Source organism: Lissotriton vulgaris, chromosome 7 (assembly GCF_964263255.1).
Source record: "Lissotriton vulgaris chromosome 7, aLisVul1.2, whole genome shotgun sequence".
Lineage (NCBI taxonomy): Eukaryota > Metazoa > Chordata > Amphibia > Caudata > Salamandridae > Lissotriton > Lissotriton vulgaris.
This window is the reverse complement of record NC_141695.1, coordinates 239,256,278-239,275,265: the sequence shown is the minus strand read 5'-3', so window position 1 is coordinate 239,275,265 and position 18,988 is coordinate 239,256,278. Positions and strand designations below refer to the sequence as shown.

The window sequence follows — 18,988 nt, the reverse complement described above, 5'->3', positions numbered from 1 at the left end:
CTGATATTATGCATGGTGTATGCAATGTTTTATTCTAGCAACTCGGTGCAGGAGATTATCAGATCTTGAATTACTGACTCCGTGTTTCTGTGGTACTGAAGTGTGGAATAAGAACTTATCTTTTACATACATCACCGTGTGACATGCACATAAGGCTTTAAACTTCATCCATTCCTCCACAGGAAGCCAGTGCGACGCCCTCCCGAATTCATAAATCAAGTACTGCTTGCATCTATCAAAACAGCTCTGACTTTGGCGTTTTGGACTCTTTTTAAGCCTCCTAATAGTCTTCCCTGGGAGACCCAGGTTACAAGTCGTAAACAAGGCAGAAATTGATGGCAGCCTTGACTACGACTGCATTAAGATTCTCCGGACTGAAAGAAAATATTTTCCGTAACAACTTCAGTTGCAAAAACACACGTTGAGACCACGGAGTTTATTTGGGGGTAAACTGCACACCTCTGTATTCATGGTCCTACATCATAACCCAACACTTTTATAGGGAAAAGTGGGTCAGCAGGAAAAGGAAGCGGTGTCCTGCTCCTCTTATGAATAAAATAACATCGACAGATATTTGCCTACAGAGAGGGTGGGGTGAGGTTCAGGGATCTTTGTAATGCAGACTGTAGCAGTACTCTGATACGGCCGGATCATCTAGATCAAGAGGGATGCTGATCATTTGATTGGAGACAATAGGCTCTCTTTCGCTTCTTCAAAGAAGACTTGTCTAGGGTATTTGAGGAGATTTACAGCAATCCTATCCATAGCTTCCCAAACGAAAGTATAATATTGACTCAGGTGCCCGTGCCATGCCAGTGACTGCTTTCGAGGTTGCTCCACACACCTTTTTTCCAACTAACTTTATTCAGCAGGCATTTGCTTTCCCCATTGGGTAGGATGGCAATCTCAGGAGATTTCTTCACTGAGACTACCACAGAGTCTGGCTTTGGGTCAGATTTAAAAAATGCTGGTTCTTGCTATTCAGATCTGTATTTCTAAGCAACCTCTGCGCGCCCACCCTTGCAGTAGGTGGCAATGGCACCAGAAATGTCTTAGCTCTTATCTCCAGAGGCCAGGAGCCAGAAGAACACCATAGAAAGAGGACCGCGTGGAGGTTTTAGGCTATGGTACATAGAGTATCTCGCCGCCTGAACGTCCACGTTTGCATTTCTTTTCACAAGAGATGGAGCTGGTCTTCATTTTCTTCTCATTTAAAAGAAGTGCGTCGATTTTATTTTAGGCTTGCTGTGTCCAACATTAGGATAAACAGGTGGATGACGGAGCGGCTCTGCATGCACAAATTAATGTTACAGAAATGTACAGGAATCATTGAGGTCAAAACTAAAGCTGTATCATGGGGGAGAAGATGGGATATATTCTGCGGAACCGAGCATTGCCTTGGAATTATGATGTACCATGGAGGGGGATTCTGTGGGAATTGTCAGGTTTGCAAGGGTGTCTGCACAGGATCTGCTGAGGGAATTATGTTGCCTGCAAGTAACGGCCATTCAGGTGATCCAATCAGGTTTGGAAACTATGAAGCAAACTTTCTTGATGCTGAGCATCTATAGACCAATGTTGAGGTGCAAGAACGTTGATTGAGGTACCACCAAGTGCCATGATGCCAAATTATGTGACAGTGAATGAACAGACACTGGTGTGCCCTTCAACACTGATTTCTTCTTTGGCGGTGAATGGTGTCTTCTCCTTGTAGTGCTGTATTTGTACTTGACAACAATCAGTGAGGAACCCAGGGCTCGGCACTATTTAGGACTACCTTCCCAATGTTTATTTGTCTTGTCCACATCCACCTTTCAATGCATGATCAACTCAGGCCAGGAAAAGACACAAGGGCCTCCTCATGTAGGGAGAACACACCTTGCATGACAGGGTGACTGACCTTTTGATGTGCTGATTGGGATGTCTCTGGGAGCTCGATGTGGGGTTTATTCTTTGTTCACGTAATAAGACATTTAGAAGCATGAATCCTTTTGTACCAATTAGAACTATGTTGTATGTTAGCTAGTTATTGTACAATTGCCTAACTAGCTGGCACTATTGCAGCTAACTAACCTCTGGGAATAGCTGCTGCTGCGCGAACATAATAATGGAAATACAAATTATGATCAAGAGTCAAAAGGAATATTTTCATGACAAAGAGTGCATTATTATTTCTGCCCTAAAGTGATCTATTTATATTTTTGCTTTAAAATAAATGTTTAATAACTTCCATGCACATTAACCTTCATTAACAGATGAAGGTGACAGGGTAACACTGCCAACGTGTAAGGAGCCGCATTCCACTTCAAGTACAGAATCCTACGTTTTTTTGTTTTTTAATGTCTATTGATATTTAATAAAATAACTATGGGGAGGGGTGGTATGGGTGGGCTCTTAGTACCTGACATGTGTGGGAAGGGGGTTGGGGGTGTCACGCACAGACCCCCCAATGACAGGGACCCTGCTTCACGGACACTCCACCGCTACGATGCCAGCACCCTCCTCGCCCTCACCCCTGGACACCACACCGCCTGCCACCTAGCATCACTGAAGAAGACTCTTGGACCCTACACCTGCCGAAACTGCAATTGCACCTTCAGCCACACCATCACGCTTGCCCTCCTCTCCACCCAGCCGACCAACAGCACACCTGTCCGCCTCAACTGCATCCTCCTCAACGTGCGATCCCTTCACAAGCACGTCTCAGAAACGTCCTCGAAGCCATCGTTCCAGATATCGCCTTCTTCACGGAGACCTGGACCATCGCCTGCTCTGGACCAGACATCCCCATCTCCGACAACTACAAGCTCACCCGCAATGTCCGGCCGACCGCCCGGGAGGAAGCATCGCCATAATCGACAAAAGCACACTCCGACTAACCACGCACTCTAAAGACCCCATGACATGGAACACCTCCACTTCAAGATTCGAACCAACCCCAACACCATCCTCCGTGGAACCATTGTCTACAGGCCCCCTGGCCCAACCCCCATTCACTCCATTGTAGATATCACCGCACCTCATGCTCTCAAATCCACCATCTACATCCTGCTCAGAGACCTCAACTTCCACCTGGACAACCCCAGCGACCAGAACACTGACTCTCTCCTAGAGAACGTCGCCAACATTGGACTCAAGCAGCTAGTTGCTGCACCGACCCACACAGCCGGACACACGCTCAACCTAGTCTTCTCTGCCAGTGGGATCATCAGCTACAGCCACACCACCGGACTCCCCTGGACCAACCATCACTGCGTATACCTCGCCTTCAACATGCCCACCACACACCACCATCACCATTGCTGCCCCGCCGCAGCTGGACCAAGTCCACTGAAGAACTCCTCGTCAACTCTCTCTGCACTACCACTCCGCCAATGTCCACGGACACCAACACCATAGCACGCAACCTCCACTAATGGATCTCCAACTGCCCCTACACCCTGTCTCTCCCCAAGAGAAGACCAGGCACACAACTATCCAAGGTGGCCAGCTAGCTCACCCTCACCCTCCACGAATACAGATGCAGCTGCAGACGTCTCGAGAAGAAATGGAGGAGCAACACAACTCTGGAAATTCACACAACCTTCAAGTCCGCCATCATCACACACCACCTCCTCCTCAAAACCACTAAGAAAAGGGCAAACTGGGACAGAATCAATGCCAACGCACACAACAACAAATACCTCTTTACCATCATCAAGGAGTTTGCCAGGCCCAATAGCGAGACATCAGATGCTCCCCCTTCCCAAGACCACTGCAACAAACTCAGCACCTTCTTCCACCACAAAATCAGGAAGATCTAAGATAGCTTTGACACCCTAGACCTGGCCACCAAACCCATCACCATCACAGACAACCATCCCGCCCTTTAACAGACCATGCCCTGCTGGACCCCACCTACTACAGGGCATGCTTAAGCCTATGTAGAGCACCCACTCAGGTGCCCCAACAGACCTATGTCCATACCACATCTTCCACAGAGCAGCCACCGACATCGCCTCCCAGCTCCGCCGCACCATCAACTGCTCCATCGAAACCGCCACCTTCCCCGATGACTGGAAACACACTGGGATCAACCCCCTGCTAAAGAAACCACCCACAGACTTGACAGACCTCAAGCACTTCAGACCAATCTCCCTCCTCCCCAGCCAAATTCATTGAGAAGGTAATCAACCCCAACTCGCTGAGTTCATCTAAGCGAACCACATCCTGAACACAGCTCAATACGGCTTCCAAAGCAACCACAGCACAGAGACTGAACACCTCGCTGCCACAGAAGACAGACACTCCCTCCTTGACTGTGGTGAGACAGCATCCCTTATCCTACTAGACCTCTCGACCGCCTTCAACACCGTTTCCCAACGCAACCTAATCACCAAACCCCATGACGCTGGCATCCACGACTGAGCTCTGTACTGGATCCTCTCCTTCCTCATCAGCCGGACCTAGAGTGTCAGACCACCACTGTTCCTCTAAGAACCCACAGAGATTAGCTGTGGAGTTCCCCAGGGCTCCTCCCTAACCCCTACCCTTCTCAACATCTACATGGCTCCCTCTCAGCCATCGTAAGAAGCCACAGACTAAACAATGTCTCCTACTCCGTCTACACCCAGCTGATCCTTTCCCTCAGCAATGAACCGTCAACTGCCAGAACCAACTGCCACAGCAGAATGAAGGCCATCGCGACATGGCTGGAGGACAGCTGCCTTAAGCTCAAATCGGACAAGACCTAAGTCCTTATCCTGGGACCAACTGCGTCAGCCTGGGATGACTCCTGGTGACCAGCTGCTCTGGGTACTCCTCCCACCACGACAGACCATGCACGCAACTTTGGCATCACACTGTACTCTTCGCTCACGATAGACAGCCAAATCAATGCAGTTTCCTCAACCTGCCTGAACCAGTCAAAAAGCCAAAAACCTTGGGATAATTATAGATAACAAGCTCTTCTTTGCCAAACAGATCAATGCATTGACATCATCCATGTATTTCAACTTAAGAAAAATCAAAAAGATTCTGACATATATACCACAGAAAATTCTCAAAAGTTAGTCATATTGGTACTAGCTAGACTTGGTACTGGCTATACTAGATTTTTGCATGGCCTATACTATACCTCCATCTCTGGACTCAACATCTTAGGAAACTTCAGGTCCTGCAGAATACTGCAGCTAGAGTTCTAACTCATACCCCCAAAAAACTTGTCTCAGTCAGGAAAATCATCAACCAGCTGCACTGGCTGCCAGTGGAGGAGAGGATCAAATTCAAAGCACTGGGCTTTGCCTACAAAGCCTTGCATAAACAAGGACCACAATAGTCTGGCCGAAACTCAGATGGTACTCGCCTAATAGACTACTCCGATCATCTTACTCTAGTACGATGGTGGTACCAAAATTCAGCAAAAATAACTGGGGTGGTAGAAGTTTCTTTCTAGGAACCTCAACAATCTGGAACAAGCTTCTGTTTCTCATTCGATCTGCCACTTCCCTCATTAATTTTAGACATGAGCTGAAAACCTGGCTTTTCAGCATATCAGACTTTTGGTAAGAAACCTGTCCCCTGTCCGATCACCAGTTAGCACCAGGACACTGTTTGGTAAAGGTAGTGAGCTTTATAAATCTCCTACATTGACCTTGCTCCAAAAGACTTTTAGATGGATCCCCACGGAATCCAAAAGAACGGTCACCCACACACTCATCACCAGCAGACTCAACTACAGCAACACACTCTATGCCGGCACCACACATAAACAGCTAAACAAACTACAGCATGTCCAAAACGCCACCACCAGACTGGTCCTCGACATCCCCCACCGCAGCTGCATCGCGCAACACCTATGACAACTCCACTGGCTTCCAGTTGACAAAAGAGTCCCTTTCAAGCTTCTCACTCACACCAACAAATCACTACACAATGAAGGACCTGCGTACCTGAACCACTGCCACACATTCCAGGTTCCCACCAGATAACTCTGATCTGACCATCATGCCCTCACTTCCATCCCCAGGATCCACAAGGCCAGAACCAGAGGAATATCGTTCTCCTAACTCGTCGCCAAGACATGGAACTCCCTGCTCCGGCACCTCAGGCAAGCAGTGTCACTGACTCAATTCAGGAAAAACCGCAATACTTGGCTCAATGAATTATCCACCACCTAGGCTGCCCAGCAGGTCCACCACCACTCCCAGACCTTGAGACCCTCACAGGTGAGTAGCCACGCTTTACAAGCCCTTGATTGACTGAGGGAGAGAAAACCCATTCATGGCAGCCCCTCATCATCCTTTCCCAGATCTTGAGGGACTGCAGTAATTCGTTCCAGTATTCTCCAATGGGGTATCATAACAATCTGCCCATCTGCCCCCCAACACCCGCAGTGTTTGGCTCTCGACTCCTGCCCAGTATTCTTGGTCCCTGCGCCAGGTACTCATAGTTGGGGGAAAAGACGATTTCCATTGCATGGTGGTCGCTCTTTTGCCCAGTAGGAGGGCCAGTTCAGTGAATTTTGTTGCACTTTTTCATTTGTGGGCTTCTGGTAAATGCCTTACATGAAGCTTTAATAGTCTCAAGTCGTGACCTAGAGGTAATCGTGCATTCCCTGGTCTCCCCCGAGAAACCATGCAGTCCCATAACATATGATAGAGGTCAGCCTGGTCGACCGACACCTGGAGCAGCTGGTGCGCGTGCCGGGGAATATTCTATGCAATTTCTGGGGCAATAAGTAATATGCTGTATTGTATAGACTCAAAGCAGGCATTTCCAGAGACCTTCCTTGAATTTTCCCGGGCTCTCCTCCAGTCATTATCATTATAGGCTCAGAGGTTGGCGCGATTCCCCGGTGTGGACTACCATGGCCCTGTTTAGCCACTTAATTAGCCAACGTCCGTCCCAAGGGCGTGTATGGTGTGTAATACTGTGTGTGTGCAGGGCTCTGTCTCATCCACATTCCAACATGTCTCCAGCACATGTGTTTGCCATACCATAGGAATTGGCCTCTCCCCAGCCCTGGCCAGTTATGAAGGTGTGAAAATCAAGTACAGTGCCGGGGACATACCCGTCACCCACTGTATCGATACCCAATGGGTTAACTCTCCGGCCGTCCATGGGCCAGTAGTGGAAAGAAGACCCTTCAGCGGGAGTGCTGGGTCCTACTAATGTTTGCTTTGATAGAGTTAGATGTCTTATTTTGCGGATACCCAGAAGATATGCAGTGGACTCTGATGTTGAATTGCACAATGGATATAGAATGACATGGTTCCAGTGGCTATGTCTATAAAAAATAATTTAGTCAAACTTTGTATTTTCACATTTGCCGTTATTGACAACACCCCTTCAGAAACACTGACAATAAGTGATGTCACAATTAGTAGAAATTAGTATTTCTCTGTGCTGATACAAAAATCAAATCCATGGATATGGATGTAGCATATGCAAGCACTCTGGAGTCTGAGAAACACTGTTAAAAACAGCTCTCATTGGCATATGATCTATCAATGTTACACTCTGCTGAATGGTCTCCAGCGACATTCTTAAAATGACATTCATGTACATTTAAAGGTGCCACTTAAAAAAAAAATTACTTCAGAGATATCCACCATTTCGGCCTTACTGAATAATTAATTAGGTCAATGTCCATACCACCAATGGAACCTGGTTTTATCACACCTTGTAGTAATATATAAAACATATACGAATATATTTATCTCATTTTAGAGTTTTCAGATGACAGTACCTAATAAACGTCTTGTGAGTTATTGCTGTTGAAGAAAAAACATGTTTAAGAATAAAGTAACCTAATGAGAACTAGTCTTTATGAAGAAGGAATATTCTGCAAACTCTCACATAAAGGTAAAGGTGGTCAATTACGCAGATGATATGCAGCTGGCTCTCTCCTTAGAAGGGAAAAATGCAGTATCAATGGGCACATTCCAAGAATGTATGTGCCACACAGCCAACTGGCTCCGGAAGAACTCCCTGCAGTTCAATGGGGATAAAACAGAGGTGCTGTACTGCGCCCCAGCAGGGTTAACCAAGAACCTACCGAGGGAGTTCAGGTTCACTCCGAAGGAGGAGTCAGTGCCCCCGTCTGACACACTAAGAAACCTGGGGGTCTTGCTCGACAAAAAACTACAAATGGAGGCACAGGCCAACAGGACAGCCAGTATGTGCTTCGGTCTCCTACGGATGCTGCGTCGACTCCTCCCGATCCTACCAGACGACAAGCGCTCACTGGTGGTGAGGAGCATTGTGCTGAGCAGGTTGGACTATTGCAACGCTCTATATATGGGGGCTCCTCAGTTTGTTATTGAGAGGTTGCAGAGAGTTCAGTCTGCAGCGGCCAAGCTGGCTCTAAAGAGGAATCGCAGTGCTTCATCAACCCAAGCTTTACGGGACCTGCACTGGTTGCCGGTCAAAGAGAGGGTATTGTTTAAGTCTTTGTGCTTGGTATTCAAAGCGACACACGACCTAGGCCCAGTCCCATTGCAAGAGTGTTTCTCCTGGTACCGGCCACAGAGACAGCTCCGCTCGGCGGTTGCCGGTCTGTTGGAAGTCCCAAGATTTAAGCGGTCCAGGATGGGGGGCAGGACGTTCCGGGTGGTCGCAGTGCACCTGTGAAATGAACTTCCTTTGAGTATTAGACTGAGTGAGTCCCTCATGAGATTCAGAGGCAGCTTGAAAACCTGGCTCTTCCCGACATGTTAGTGTATCATCGTGCTCACCTCTTTTTCATCTGAGGTTGACGGTCTAAAATCTAAAGCGCCAGGATACCCGCAGGGTGACAGCATGCGCTATCTAAAAAACCATATACAATACATGCCAATAACCAAAAATTGAAATGTAAGATAAATAACCCCTGCATAGCTATTTCCCTCCTAACGGCACAAAAATAACTCTGAATGATTTTACCAAGAGGATAATGTATATTGAAATGTGAAACTTGAAGTTCATTTAAATACCCATTCCTATAGAAGGAAGCGCGGCATATCCACCACAGCTTTGGTTCTGAAAGTGATTGCACTACTACAGAATTATTCCTCACTTTTATCACATGAGACACAGATGAGAGGCATGACGATGCCAGTACCGGGATAACTTAGCAGGGAGAGTGATAGTAGGGAATAGAGGATGACAGGATCACAATGTTGCTTCCAATTGATGAGCATCAGGTGGCTCATCTCCTTGCACAGCTAGTCAGAAGGATCCGTGACCCCGCCTCTATGATGACAATAGCCATGACTGTTGCCGCACTCGGGATAAGTGACTACAGACATGGCCAAAATATCACTGTGCAATGGGGGACTTACCATCCTTAGAGCCAGTGGACGGTTCATTAAGGGGTGTAACAGTGGGTGTGTCATCAACTCCTGGTAGCACTGATGACACAGGATTCAAGCTAGCCTGGCTGATGAGGGGTGACACCTCAAAACCCTTCCAGGATGCTTATTTCCGGTGAAGGGAGGACCTGGCCTGGCAGTTCTGGCTGGACTGTTCCCATTGGGCACAGGGTCAAGGCTGATTTGCATAAGGCTTGGACCAAACGGGAATGGCGTGGCGAGCAAAAAAACTATGGGTTTAAGCCAGATCTGTGACTGGGGAGAAAGTTTTTATTTGTTCAGTATTCCGCCCACTTACCAAGTCCTAGAGGGAGTGAATGACTCACAAAGCTATTGCAACTTCAAATGACTTACTGGGCCTTTAAATTGATGGACAATTAATTAGTCAATCAAACAATCAGCATTTGTAAAGCGCAATTTGTCACCCCTGGGGGTGTCTGGGTGCTGTGTTTCTGTTGAAGAGCCACGTCTTATGTCTCTTTCTGAAGACTGCTAGGGAGGGGGGCCATAAAGAGCTGGAGAAGGATGTTGTTACAAGTCTTGGTTATGATGTAGGAGAAGGAGTGGCTGCAGCTGCAGATGCAGTGAATGTGGGGGGTATGTGCGAGGGCGAGTGAAGAGGAGCAGAGGTGTAGAGCGGGTTGGTGGAAGTTCAGTCGATGGTTGAGGCAGACAGGTCCTAGGTCATGGAGGGCTTTGTAGGCATGCATGAGGATCTTGAACTGGCATCTTTCCTGGATGGGGAGCCAGTGAAGGTCTTTCAGGTTGGGGTTACGTGGGTTCATTTAAGGGAGGGCCAGAATCAGTCTGGCTTCAGCAATCTGTATGGTCTGGAGTCTTATGAGGAGCTGCATGGAAATCCCGGTATAGAGGGCATTGCCAGAGTCGAGGTGGCTGTTTACAAGGGCCTGAGTGACGGTCTTTCTAGTGTTGGTTGGGATCCATTTGCATAAAATGTGAAGTGTGTGAAAGCAGGAGAAGGCGACTGCGTTAACTTGTAGTCTTATTATTCCTTGTGTACAGCAATATATATAGTGTATGGATCATTAAGCACAGTCTACATTTGAATGTTGGAAATAGAAAGGGGCACATAATGTCCTGGTGGCAGTGAAAAACTAGTCCTGGTGACTGCAACAACCAACCAAGTCAATGCAAAAAAGGCTAAAAAGGGATCAACACTGTAAGACCTGGCACCATTGGCGTGGGTCTCCCTTCCATTTTTTGCTGTTGCCTGCTGTCTATTTGCAATGTGTTTTGCTGGTCTAGATGCTTTGGGCACTTTGCCACTGCTATTCAATGCCAACGTGCAAGTGCTCCCAATTGTAAATTGTTGTAATGAATTAGAGACTCCATGATTAGCTTATTTGATTTACTTGTCGGACCCTAGTACAGTGCATCATATGTGCCTAGGGCCTCTAAATCACATGCAGCTGGTGGGCTTGCAGCACTGGGTGTGCCACCCACAGAAGCAGCCTGTAAAATATGACTCAGGCCGGCAATTGCAGAGCCAGTGTGCAGCCTAGGGCTGCCGTGTGGACTTGGCAAGTGCACCCACTTGCCAGTCTCTAAACCGTTCCTTTTCTACATATTAGTCACCCCTAAGGTAGGCCCAGGGGAGGAGTGTGGCTCACTGATTAGAGCGGCAGACCCTGATGCAGAGGTCTGGCCTGGGACCAGGGTTCAATTCCCGACACGGCAGGGTCCTGAGCCCAAAATGTCCACGGACTCGATAATTCTCACCTCGGTGCCTATTCTAATCATGGGGTCCCACGCTGCAACTCTGGGCAATAGCTTGCCTAATCTCCACTACAGCGGCCCACCCGCTGCGGGATGCCTGGCTTTCACCTTGGGGATGCCCAGTAGGGGTTATCTCACAGGGAAAAGCCAGGACGGGTTCCCAAGACAAGCGCCTTGATGCCTTCGGGTGATACTTGTGCTATATAAGTCGTAATACATTTACAGGGGCAGGTGGCATTGTATGTAATAGGTAGGACATGCCCTGATGTGTGTAGCATGTCCTGATAGTGAATTACAACCAATTTCGTTTTTCACTATTGCAAGGCTACCTGTCCCCATAAGCCAGAATGAGCAGTTTGATTATAACATCTTATAATCCTTACTGACTCAGGGAACTATGTAGAAATTCGAGTTTAGTATGCCTGAACTCAGAATGATAAAATACATATTTTAGTGAAGTTGGTTCTAACATTCTGTGTTTGAAAATAGCACTTTAAGAAAGAAGGTATTTTCTTGCCTAACCATCCAAACCTGCCTCTGCTAGGTTGTGAATTCCATGTCTGGTTTGTGAGTGGCAGGTGCTGGGGGGCTCCAGGAGACAGGGTGAGTCAACACAAGGCTGATTAGACCTATCTGCATGAGGAGTGATGAGAGGAGTAGCACCTGGGCCTGAATAGGGCTGTGCCTGCCTTCCACAATGCTGGATCCACCTCCTGTGGTGTGTCTGATGACCCTAGCCCACACTGACAAAGGTAGAAGTTGTGCACAGGCAGAATGCACCCAGAACTGGTTTGGACTAGTTACAGACGCTCTCTGCCTTCAGAGACAAAGGAATTTTGTGTACAAAAAGGGGGTCCCAGACCCCAGAACTTTAGTTCACTTCTCGGAATCAAGATGACCCTTTGCCAAGGAGAATACCAAGGAAGCTGAAGGAGGAGACTGCCCCTGTGCTGTGCAGTTGGGGTTGGCCTTTAGTGGTTACTTTATTGCCAAGGAAAGGAGAAAAGGAACTTTGGGTGTACTTTTGCAATCTTGAACAAGAATCTCCAAGGGCTTGAACTGTGCTTGCCTCCTGCCTAAAGTCTCAGGGATAGAAGACTTCACCACCAGCTCCCCTGAATTCCGTTGCTGTGGAATTCTGCCTGCAGAGAGGTCCCTACTGTTGTTTGGGCCCTCTGAGAATACTGCTAATCACTGGGACCTGGAAGCACGACGCAACGAGGAGAAGCTTGTTGCCGCCGCAGCAGTTGTTGTTGCATCGCTGAAGAAGCATGCCGCCGCTGCAGCTGTTCGCCGTTGCGACATCAACGAAGTGTGTCGCATCACCGGAAAAGCGCGTAGGCGCTGCAGAGGTCGCCATTGCACCACTGGAGTAGCGTGTCGCAGGGCCAGTCGCAGCTCAGAAGTTACCGAGTTCACCACACAGCCTTCGGGCGTGCATGCATCACATCCAACGTTGTTGCATCGCATCAAGACGCCATTTGGTTGCATTGCACCGGATCGTCACATCGCATCGAGACGCCATCTTGTCGTAAGGAACCAACGCATCACCTCCGCTGCGCTGCAGTAAGGAACCGACGCATCACCTCCCCCAAAGCAAGGAACAGACACATCACCTTCCCTGAGACCTTTTGTTTGTATTGTGTGACGCTTCCAAGGTACTTTGAGAGTAAAGTGTCGCATTTACCATCTACATTGAACTAAGCTATTTCTACCGTTTTAAAGTCTTTTTTTATCACAGTATTGTGGATTTTTGTTGTTTGGTCTTGTATTAAGTTTAGTAAAGATTACTTGTTTTTTAGGTCTCGCCTACGCGCATGCGCTGCATAGGAGAGAGCCCTAATACCATCAGCACAGCTTTGGGGGCAAAAACGTACACGAGTTGCATTGCTTGTAATGGCAACGCGTGCACGTCAAGCAATTTCCTTGCGGGAGCGCGCAGTGCCATATGGTGCCGCTATATGGTCGCACGCTCCCGCAAGGGAATCGCGCAGGCTCCCTCCCCTGCGGCAGCGCGAGGCGCGTGCTTGTTATTTTTCCCACTGAAAAACACAACATGAAGAGGGCGCTGCTTCACTATTTCTCAGTGAAACAGTTTTCAGTTTTCTGCATGCCTTTCCAAACATGGGTATGCCAGCTTGTTGCTTTTACTGTACATCTTTCTAATACAGATCGACGTGTATTTACTATTTTAGTCACTTCAGAGTATGGCTTCTTGTTTTTACTTACCAACCATAAATTCTGGACTCCACTATGACTTACTTTGTATTCATGAACTTCAAACTCTTCTCAACTATTGGGTACTCATAGGAACAGTCTACTTCACCCTGAAATGCCAGTATACTGCTGACATTTCAAGTGACACTGTAGGTACTTTGTTAATGTATTTGAGAATACCAATAACTTTGATCCTTCTGTAATACAGATTGGTAAGACACTGGGCACCAAAAACACCAAAATGTGAGAAAATGTACTCCTGCTGTCAGCCAGCGCCTATCTCCATCTTCAGACAGCGTAGCTCTCCTTGGTAGGGAGCGCTACAGTACAACAGAGCAGTGACTTGTGGTTGCCCCCCTCCCAGCCCTCACCTGTACTCCTGCTTCAGCCAGCGCCTCCCCTCCATCTTCAGATGGCGCAGCGCTCTTACGTCTCACATTTAATAAAACAGGTTTCATAAGCAGGATACATATCAATCAGTGAATGTATTTATTGTGTCCGCCCGACATACACGGTCGTACAATATATACAAAATAACAAACCTTTGACATAAAATGTCACACTTCACTGATTAAAAGAGAACACGACAATAAAAGACGCTGGCACATGGCTGAGTAGCAGCTCTAAAAAGCGAACACATGAAGGGTCCATTCACGAAGGCTGATCAGAAGGCGAACATTATTGGGCCACATAAGGAATTAAAAAGTCGCCAAATCAGACAAGTGATTGTCACGGTGGCCCACATCTGAGGAGGTGCGGGTGCCGGGGCGGGTGCAGAGGTCTTGAAGGGCTAACTCTGGCGGGAAGATGTTACTGCAGCCAACCGAAGTGCATCAAGTGCTGGAACATATGGATCGTTTATGTACCCACTGGGACTTCCCAATCCATCAATCAATCGATCAATCAGGATTGATAAAGGGCTGTCAATCACCCGATAGGGTATCCAGGCGCTTGCAGGTCCCAGGGGCTCACTCAAATAAAAGCATTTCAAAGTGACCCTGATACTGCTGCTTTTTTTTACAGCTGACCAGGACATCATCTGCCTAAGACGTCACAGAAATATTTATAAAAATTAATTAAAAAATAAAATGAATGACTCAGTGGCCCTACTAAGCTGCATACCAGTCTCATTCAATTTTTCTTGTAGGTTTTATTTGCCTGTAGTGACAATACCAGAGTCCAGGAAGGATAAGGTACACACAGTCAGTCCAGGTTGAGATGGGGCGTGCCTTGCTGCTGCTCAGTACCAGGTGCTGTTGGTCCCCCAAAGCTGCCTTTGCATAAAAAGACAGAAGCTAAAACAGCAAGCATTGGCATAGCCAACAGGTCTCGCCTTTGGGACCTTATAAGTGTTTAGCCATGCAACAGCTGATGTTGTTGCACCAAGGATATTGTGCTGCATAACTAAATACTTTATAAGGCCCCAAAAGCTAGACCTATTGGCTATGCCAATGTTTGTTTCTACACTGGTGGGGTGTCCATTTCGAGTGCTTTCACTGTATTACTGTATGTGTTCACAAATGCTTTACACACTGCCTCTAAGATAAGCCTATCTGCTCGTGCCAAGCTACCAAGGGAGCGAGCAGGGGTTATTTTAGAAGTGTAGCCCCTTAGCTTGACTAGAAGCAAGGGTCCCTTTTGGTCAAAGGTACCTACCTCTGCCAACTAGAGACCCCCAATTCTAACAATCACATAACAAGGCAGTGAATGATTTATAAAATTGTGTGGATAGTACTCACCTTGTAATAGTGGATGATGACTCAACACTCCATGGAAATAATTCACAAGCAATCAGGTTCTAGTTTATAGTATCACTCAAGAAACCCTACGGAAAAGAATAGCTCAATGTAAACAATATGTTGAAATGTGCCTAAGCTGCGTGAACATACATTTATTAGTTATGATGATGGACATTTTGAATTATTAAGACTTATAGCCTTCAGGTACTTTCTTTAGTAAGACTGATAAGCCTGAAAACAGTTGATTTCCTCAGCTCATTCAGTACTTGATGCTTTAATTAACCAGTAGGAAAAATTGGACTTTAAATCTCCTGGAACGTTTTCACGGTGCAAAGGAGTAAGTATCTTCTTCTCTGTTCCTCTCTCAGAAATGCGGTAGAACTCAAGTTACTGTGACTGACAGGGAGGAAAAGTCTCCCACCATGTCGATTGGCCCAATAGAGTGTCTTGGTGAACAGATCGCGCCAGGTAAGATTTCTAAAAATGTTACACAGTATGCATGTGTGAGTGCAAAGATTAGTGTCAGACACCCTTACAGGAGCCCATTGACTGTTCTGTATGCCAAGATGCCTTCATCAGCACACGAATATACCTAGGCCACATGTTTATTCCTAGAAGAAACCTGGGTATAATATTTGAGGAAAACAGTTTCCTTTAGGGTATGTTCTTGAACAATTGATCCAATAATATGTTTCAAAGTAGGTTAAATATGCTCAATTAAAAAAGAAAAAATGGCAAAACAGGCCTCAGATGCAGATATGTACAAGTATCCATTAATTACTTAGAATCAACAGTGGAAACACAGTGGTAGTATAGAGTGCACAGGTGAAAAAGGGTGTGGTACAGTAAATGAAAACACAAGAATAATAAGAAAGGAGTTACAATTGTAAATGCATTGTCCATTAATCAGCATTTATCAGGTTGATGTTTCAACCTCAATGCAAATATTGGCAGGGTCTTCACCAGGCCAACAACTTAAGTCATCTTTTAGGATAATCTGGCATCGTAAAGTTTTGCTATAAGCGAAGAATAATTATTATAGGAGATGAAACAGACAGTGGGCAGAAGATGAATACCTCGACTGGCCATCAGAAAGATCTGCACCCCTCCACAGCATTCGTAAAGCTGTTTTGCCAATTTTCTTTCTTTTAGTACAGAAGGTTTTTTTCAGGAGCTCTATACATATAGTGTAGGAATAGCTATTCTCCTGAGAAAAACCTTATTGAATACATCATTCAATATGTCATGAAGGAACACTGACTTCTTCAATAGTTGAACAGTGATTTCAAATGGCCTTCCCTAATGCAGCTTCATCACAGTGGAGAACAACTTTGTCCTTATACATATTCAACAGATAGCCCCCTTTGCCCTTACTTAGTGTCTCACGTCTGTATGAAACGGAGGCTTACGTTTTACCTTCTTCTTCATGAATCGTGATGTAAACACTTAAAAAGAATTACAGAAAACAGTGGTACTGGTGGAAGCCAGCCTCTGGAGTATACTGCTTGCGGAAGACACAGAATGAAAGGGGTGCAGATAAAAGCAAATAATATATGACTTGTACCCTTGGTCCCTAAGTAAATTACAGTCCACACGTTTCAATATTTTTTCCTTGTATCCAATAGCAGCATATGACATTTTGATATTGCACAATCTGGACCCAATCGGGCAAACGCTATATCATGCAAATGTGGGGTTGACATTTTGACACAAATTCTCTGTGCTCGCCCACGGAAAGCGTGGTAAACATCAAGGTAAGGAGCGGCCAATTGCATCACCTTTGATAAAGCTAATGGAAGGCGTATCCCACTTTTATTATTTAATTTTCATGGCCCAACCAGGCCAAGAAACTGAACACTGTAAAACAGAAGTCACAAAACTGTGCACAATCTAGAATGCAAAAAAGCATGTTTTACATTCTGACCTAACACAACCAGCATCCGCAATACAATAAAAAAACAGTATTTAAACATAAAAAAGACGTTTCAGACAGCACATTTCCACTCAATCAATCAATCATCGCATTTATATAGCGCACTACTCACCTAGAGGGTCTCAAGGCGCTGGGGGAGGGGGGTCCGCTACTGCTCGAACAGCCAGGTCTTGAGTTGCTTCCTGAAGGCGAGGTGGTCCTGGGTCAGGCGGAGGTGGGTGGGGAGGGAGTTCCATGTCTTGGCGGCGAGGTAGGAGAAGGACTGTCCCCCTGTGGTGGCTCTTCGGATGTTGGGGACGGCGGCGAGGGCGTGGCTGGTCGATCGAAGCTGGCGTTTGGGAGCGTAGAAGTTGAGGCGGCTGTTGAGGTATCCTGGGCCTTGGTTGTGTAGGGCTTTGTGTGCGTGGGTGAGGAGACGGAAGGTGATTCTCTTGTTGACCGGGAGCCATTGCAGGTCTCTCAGGTGTCCCGCGATGTGGCTGCGACGGGGGATGTCCAGTATGAGTCGTGCTGAGGCGTTCTGGATCCACTGGCGTCTCTTCTGGAGTTTGGCAGTGGTTCCGGCGTAGAGGGAGTTGCCGTAGTCCAGACGGCTGGTGACGAGGGCCTGGGTGACCGTCTTCCTGGTCTCGGTGGGGATCCACCAGAAGATCTTACGTAGCATGCGCAGGATGTTGAAGCACGATGAGGATACGGCGTTGACTTGTCTGGTCATGTAGAGGGAGGAGTCCAGGATGAAACCCAGGTTGCGTGCGTGGTCTGTTGGTTTGGGTGCGCTGCCTAGGGGGGGGGGCCACCAGGAGTTGTCCCAAGCGGAGGGTGAGGATCCCAGGATGAGGACTTCCGTCTTGTCCGAGTCCAGTTTCAGGCGGCTGTTCTTCATCCATTCGGCTACCTCTTTCATCCCTTCGTGAAGGTTGGCTCTGGCGGTGGCGGGGTCGTTGGTAAGGGAGAGGATCAGCTGGGTGTCGTCGGCGTAGGAGATGATGTTGAGGTGTGCTGGCGTGCGATGTCTGCAAGGGGCTCATGTAGACGTTGAAGAGGGTTGGACTGAGCGAGGAGCCTTGAGGAACGCCGCAGATGACTTCGGTGGCTTCAGATCTGAACGGAGGGAGGCGGACTCTCTGTGTCCTTCCGGCGAGGAAGGAGAGGATCCACTCCAGTGCCTTCTCCTGGACTCCGACGTTGCTGAGGCGTTGTACTAGGGTACGGTGGCAGACAGTGTCGAAGGCCGCGGAGAGGTCGAGGAGGATGAGAGCTGCTGTTTCTCCGTTGTCGAGCAGCGCTCGGATGTCATCGGTGGCTGCGATCAGGGCGGTCTCAGTGCTGTGGTTGGCCCGGAAGCCAGACTGCGAGAGGTCGAGGGATCCATTTGTCTCGAGGAAGGCGACCAGCTGCTTGTTGACGGTCTTCTCGATGACTTTTGCAGGAAACGGGAGCAGCGAGATGGGGCGGTAGTTCTTGAGGTCGGTGGGGTCGGCCGATGGCTTCTTGAGTAGGGCGCTGAGTTCGGCGTGCTTCCAGTTCTCTGGGAAGGTAGCGGTGTCGAAGGAGGTGTTGATGATGTCCCGCAGGTGGGGTGCGATGACAGCGTCGGCCTTGTTGAAGACGTGGTGGGGGCAGGGGTCGGTCGGAGATCCGGAGTGGATGGAGTTCATCGTGCGGACGGTGTCTTCAGTGCTGATCGGAGTCCAGGCGCGGAGGGTGGTGGTGGGGGGCGGTGGTTCGGTCGTGGCGTTCGTCGGTTGAGTGCTGAAGCTGTTGTGTATGTCCGCGATCTTGTTGTGGAAGTAGGAGGCGAGGGAGTTGCAGAGGTCTTGCGAAGGGGTGATGTCGTTGTTTCCGGCGTTGGGGTTGGAGAGCTCTTTGATGATGTTGAAGAGTTCCTTGCTGTTGTGTGCATTGTTGTCCAGTCGTTCCTTGAATGCAGTTTTCTTGGTGGCGTGGATGAGTTGGTGGTGTTTTCGGGTGGCGAGCTTGAGGGCAGTCATGTTGTCCGGGGTTGGGTCTCTGCGCCAGGTTCTCTCGAG

At 47.7% G+C, this 18,988-nt stretch overlaps 1 protein-coding gene across 1 annotated transcript in view; it reads left to right on the top strand.

The window, feature by feature from the left end:
- LOC147701284 (alpha-tectorin-like) overlaps positions 1–18,988 on the top strand; it is a 550,081-nt gene that overhangs the window by 445,976 nt on the left and 85,117 nt on the right. Inside the window, exon 21 of the mRNA XM_086930016.1 lies at positions 15,394–15,493. Coding sequence (XP_086786142.1) covers positions 15,394–15,493 — 100 coding nt within the window. The remainder of the gene's footprint in view (positions 1–15,393; positions 15,494–18,988) is intronic.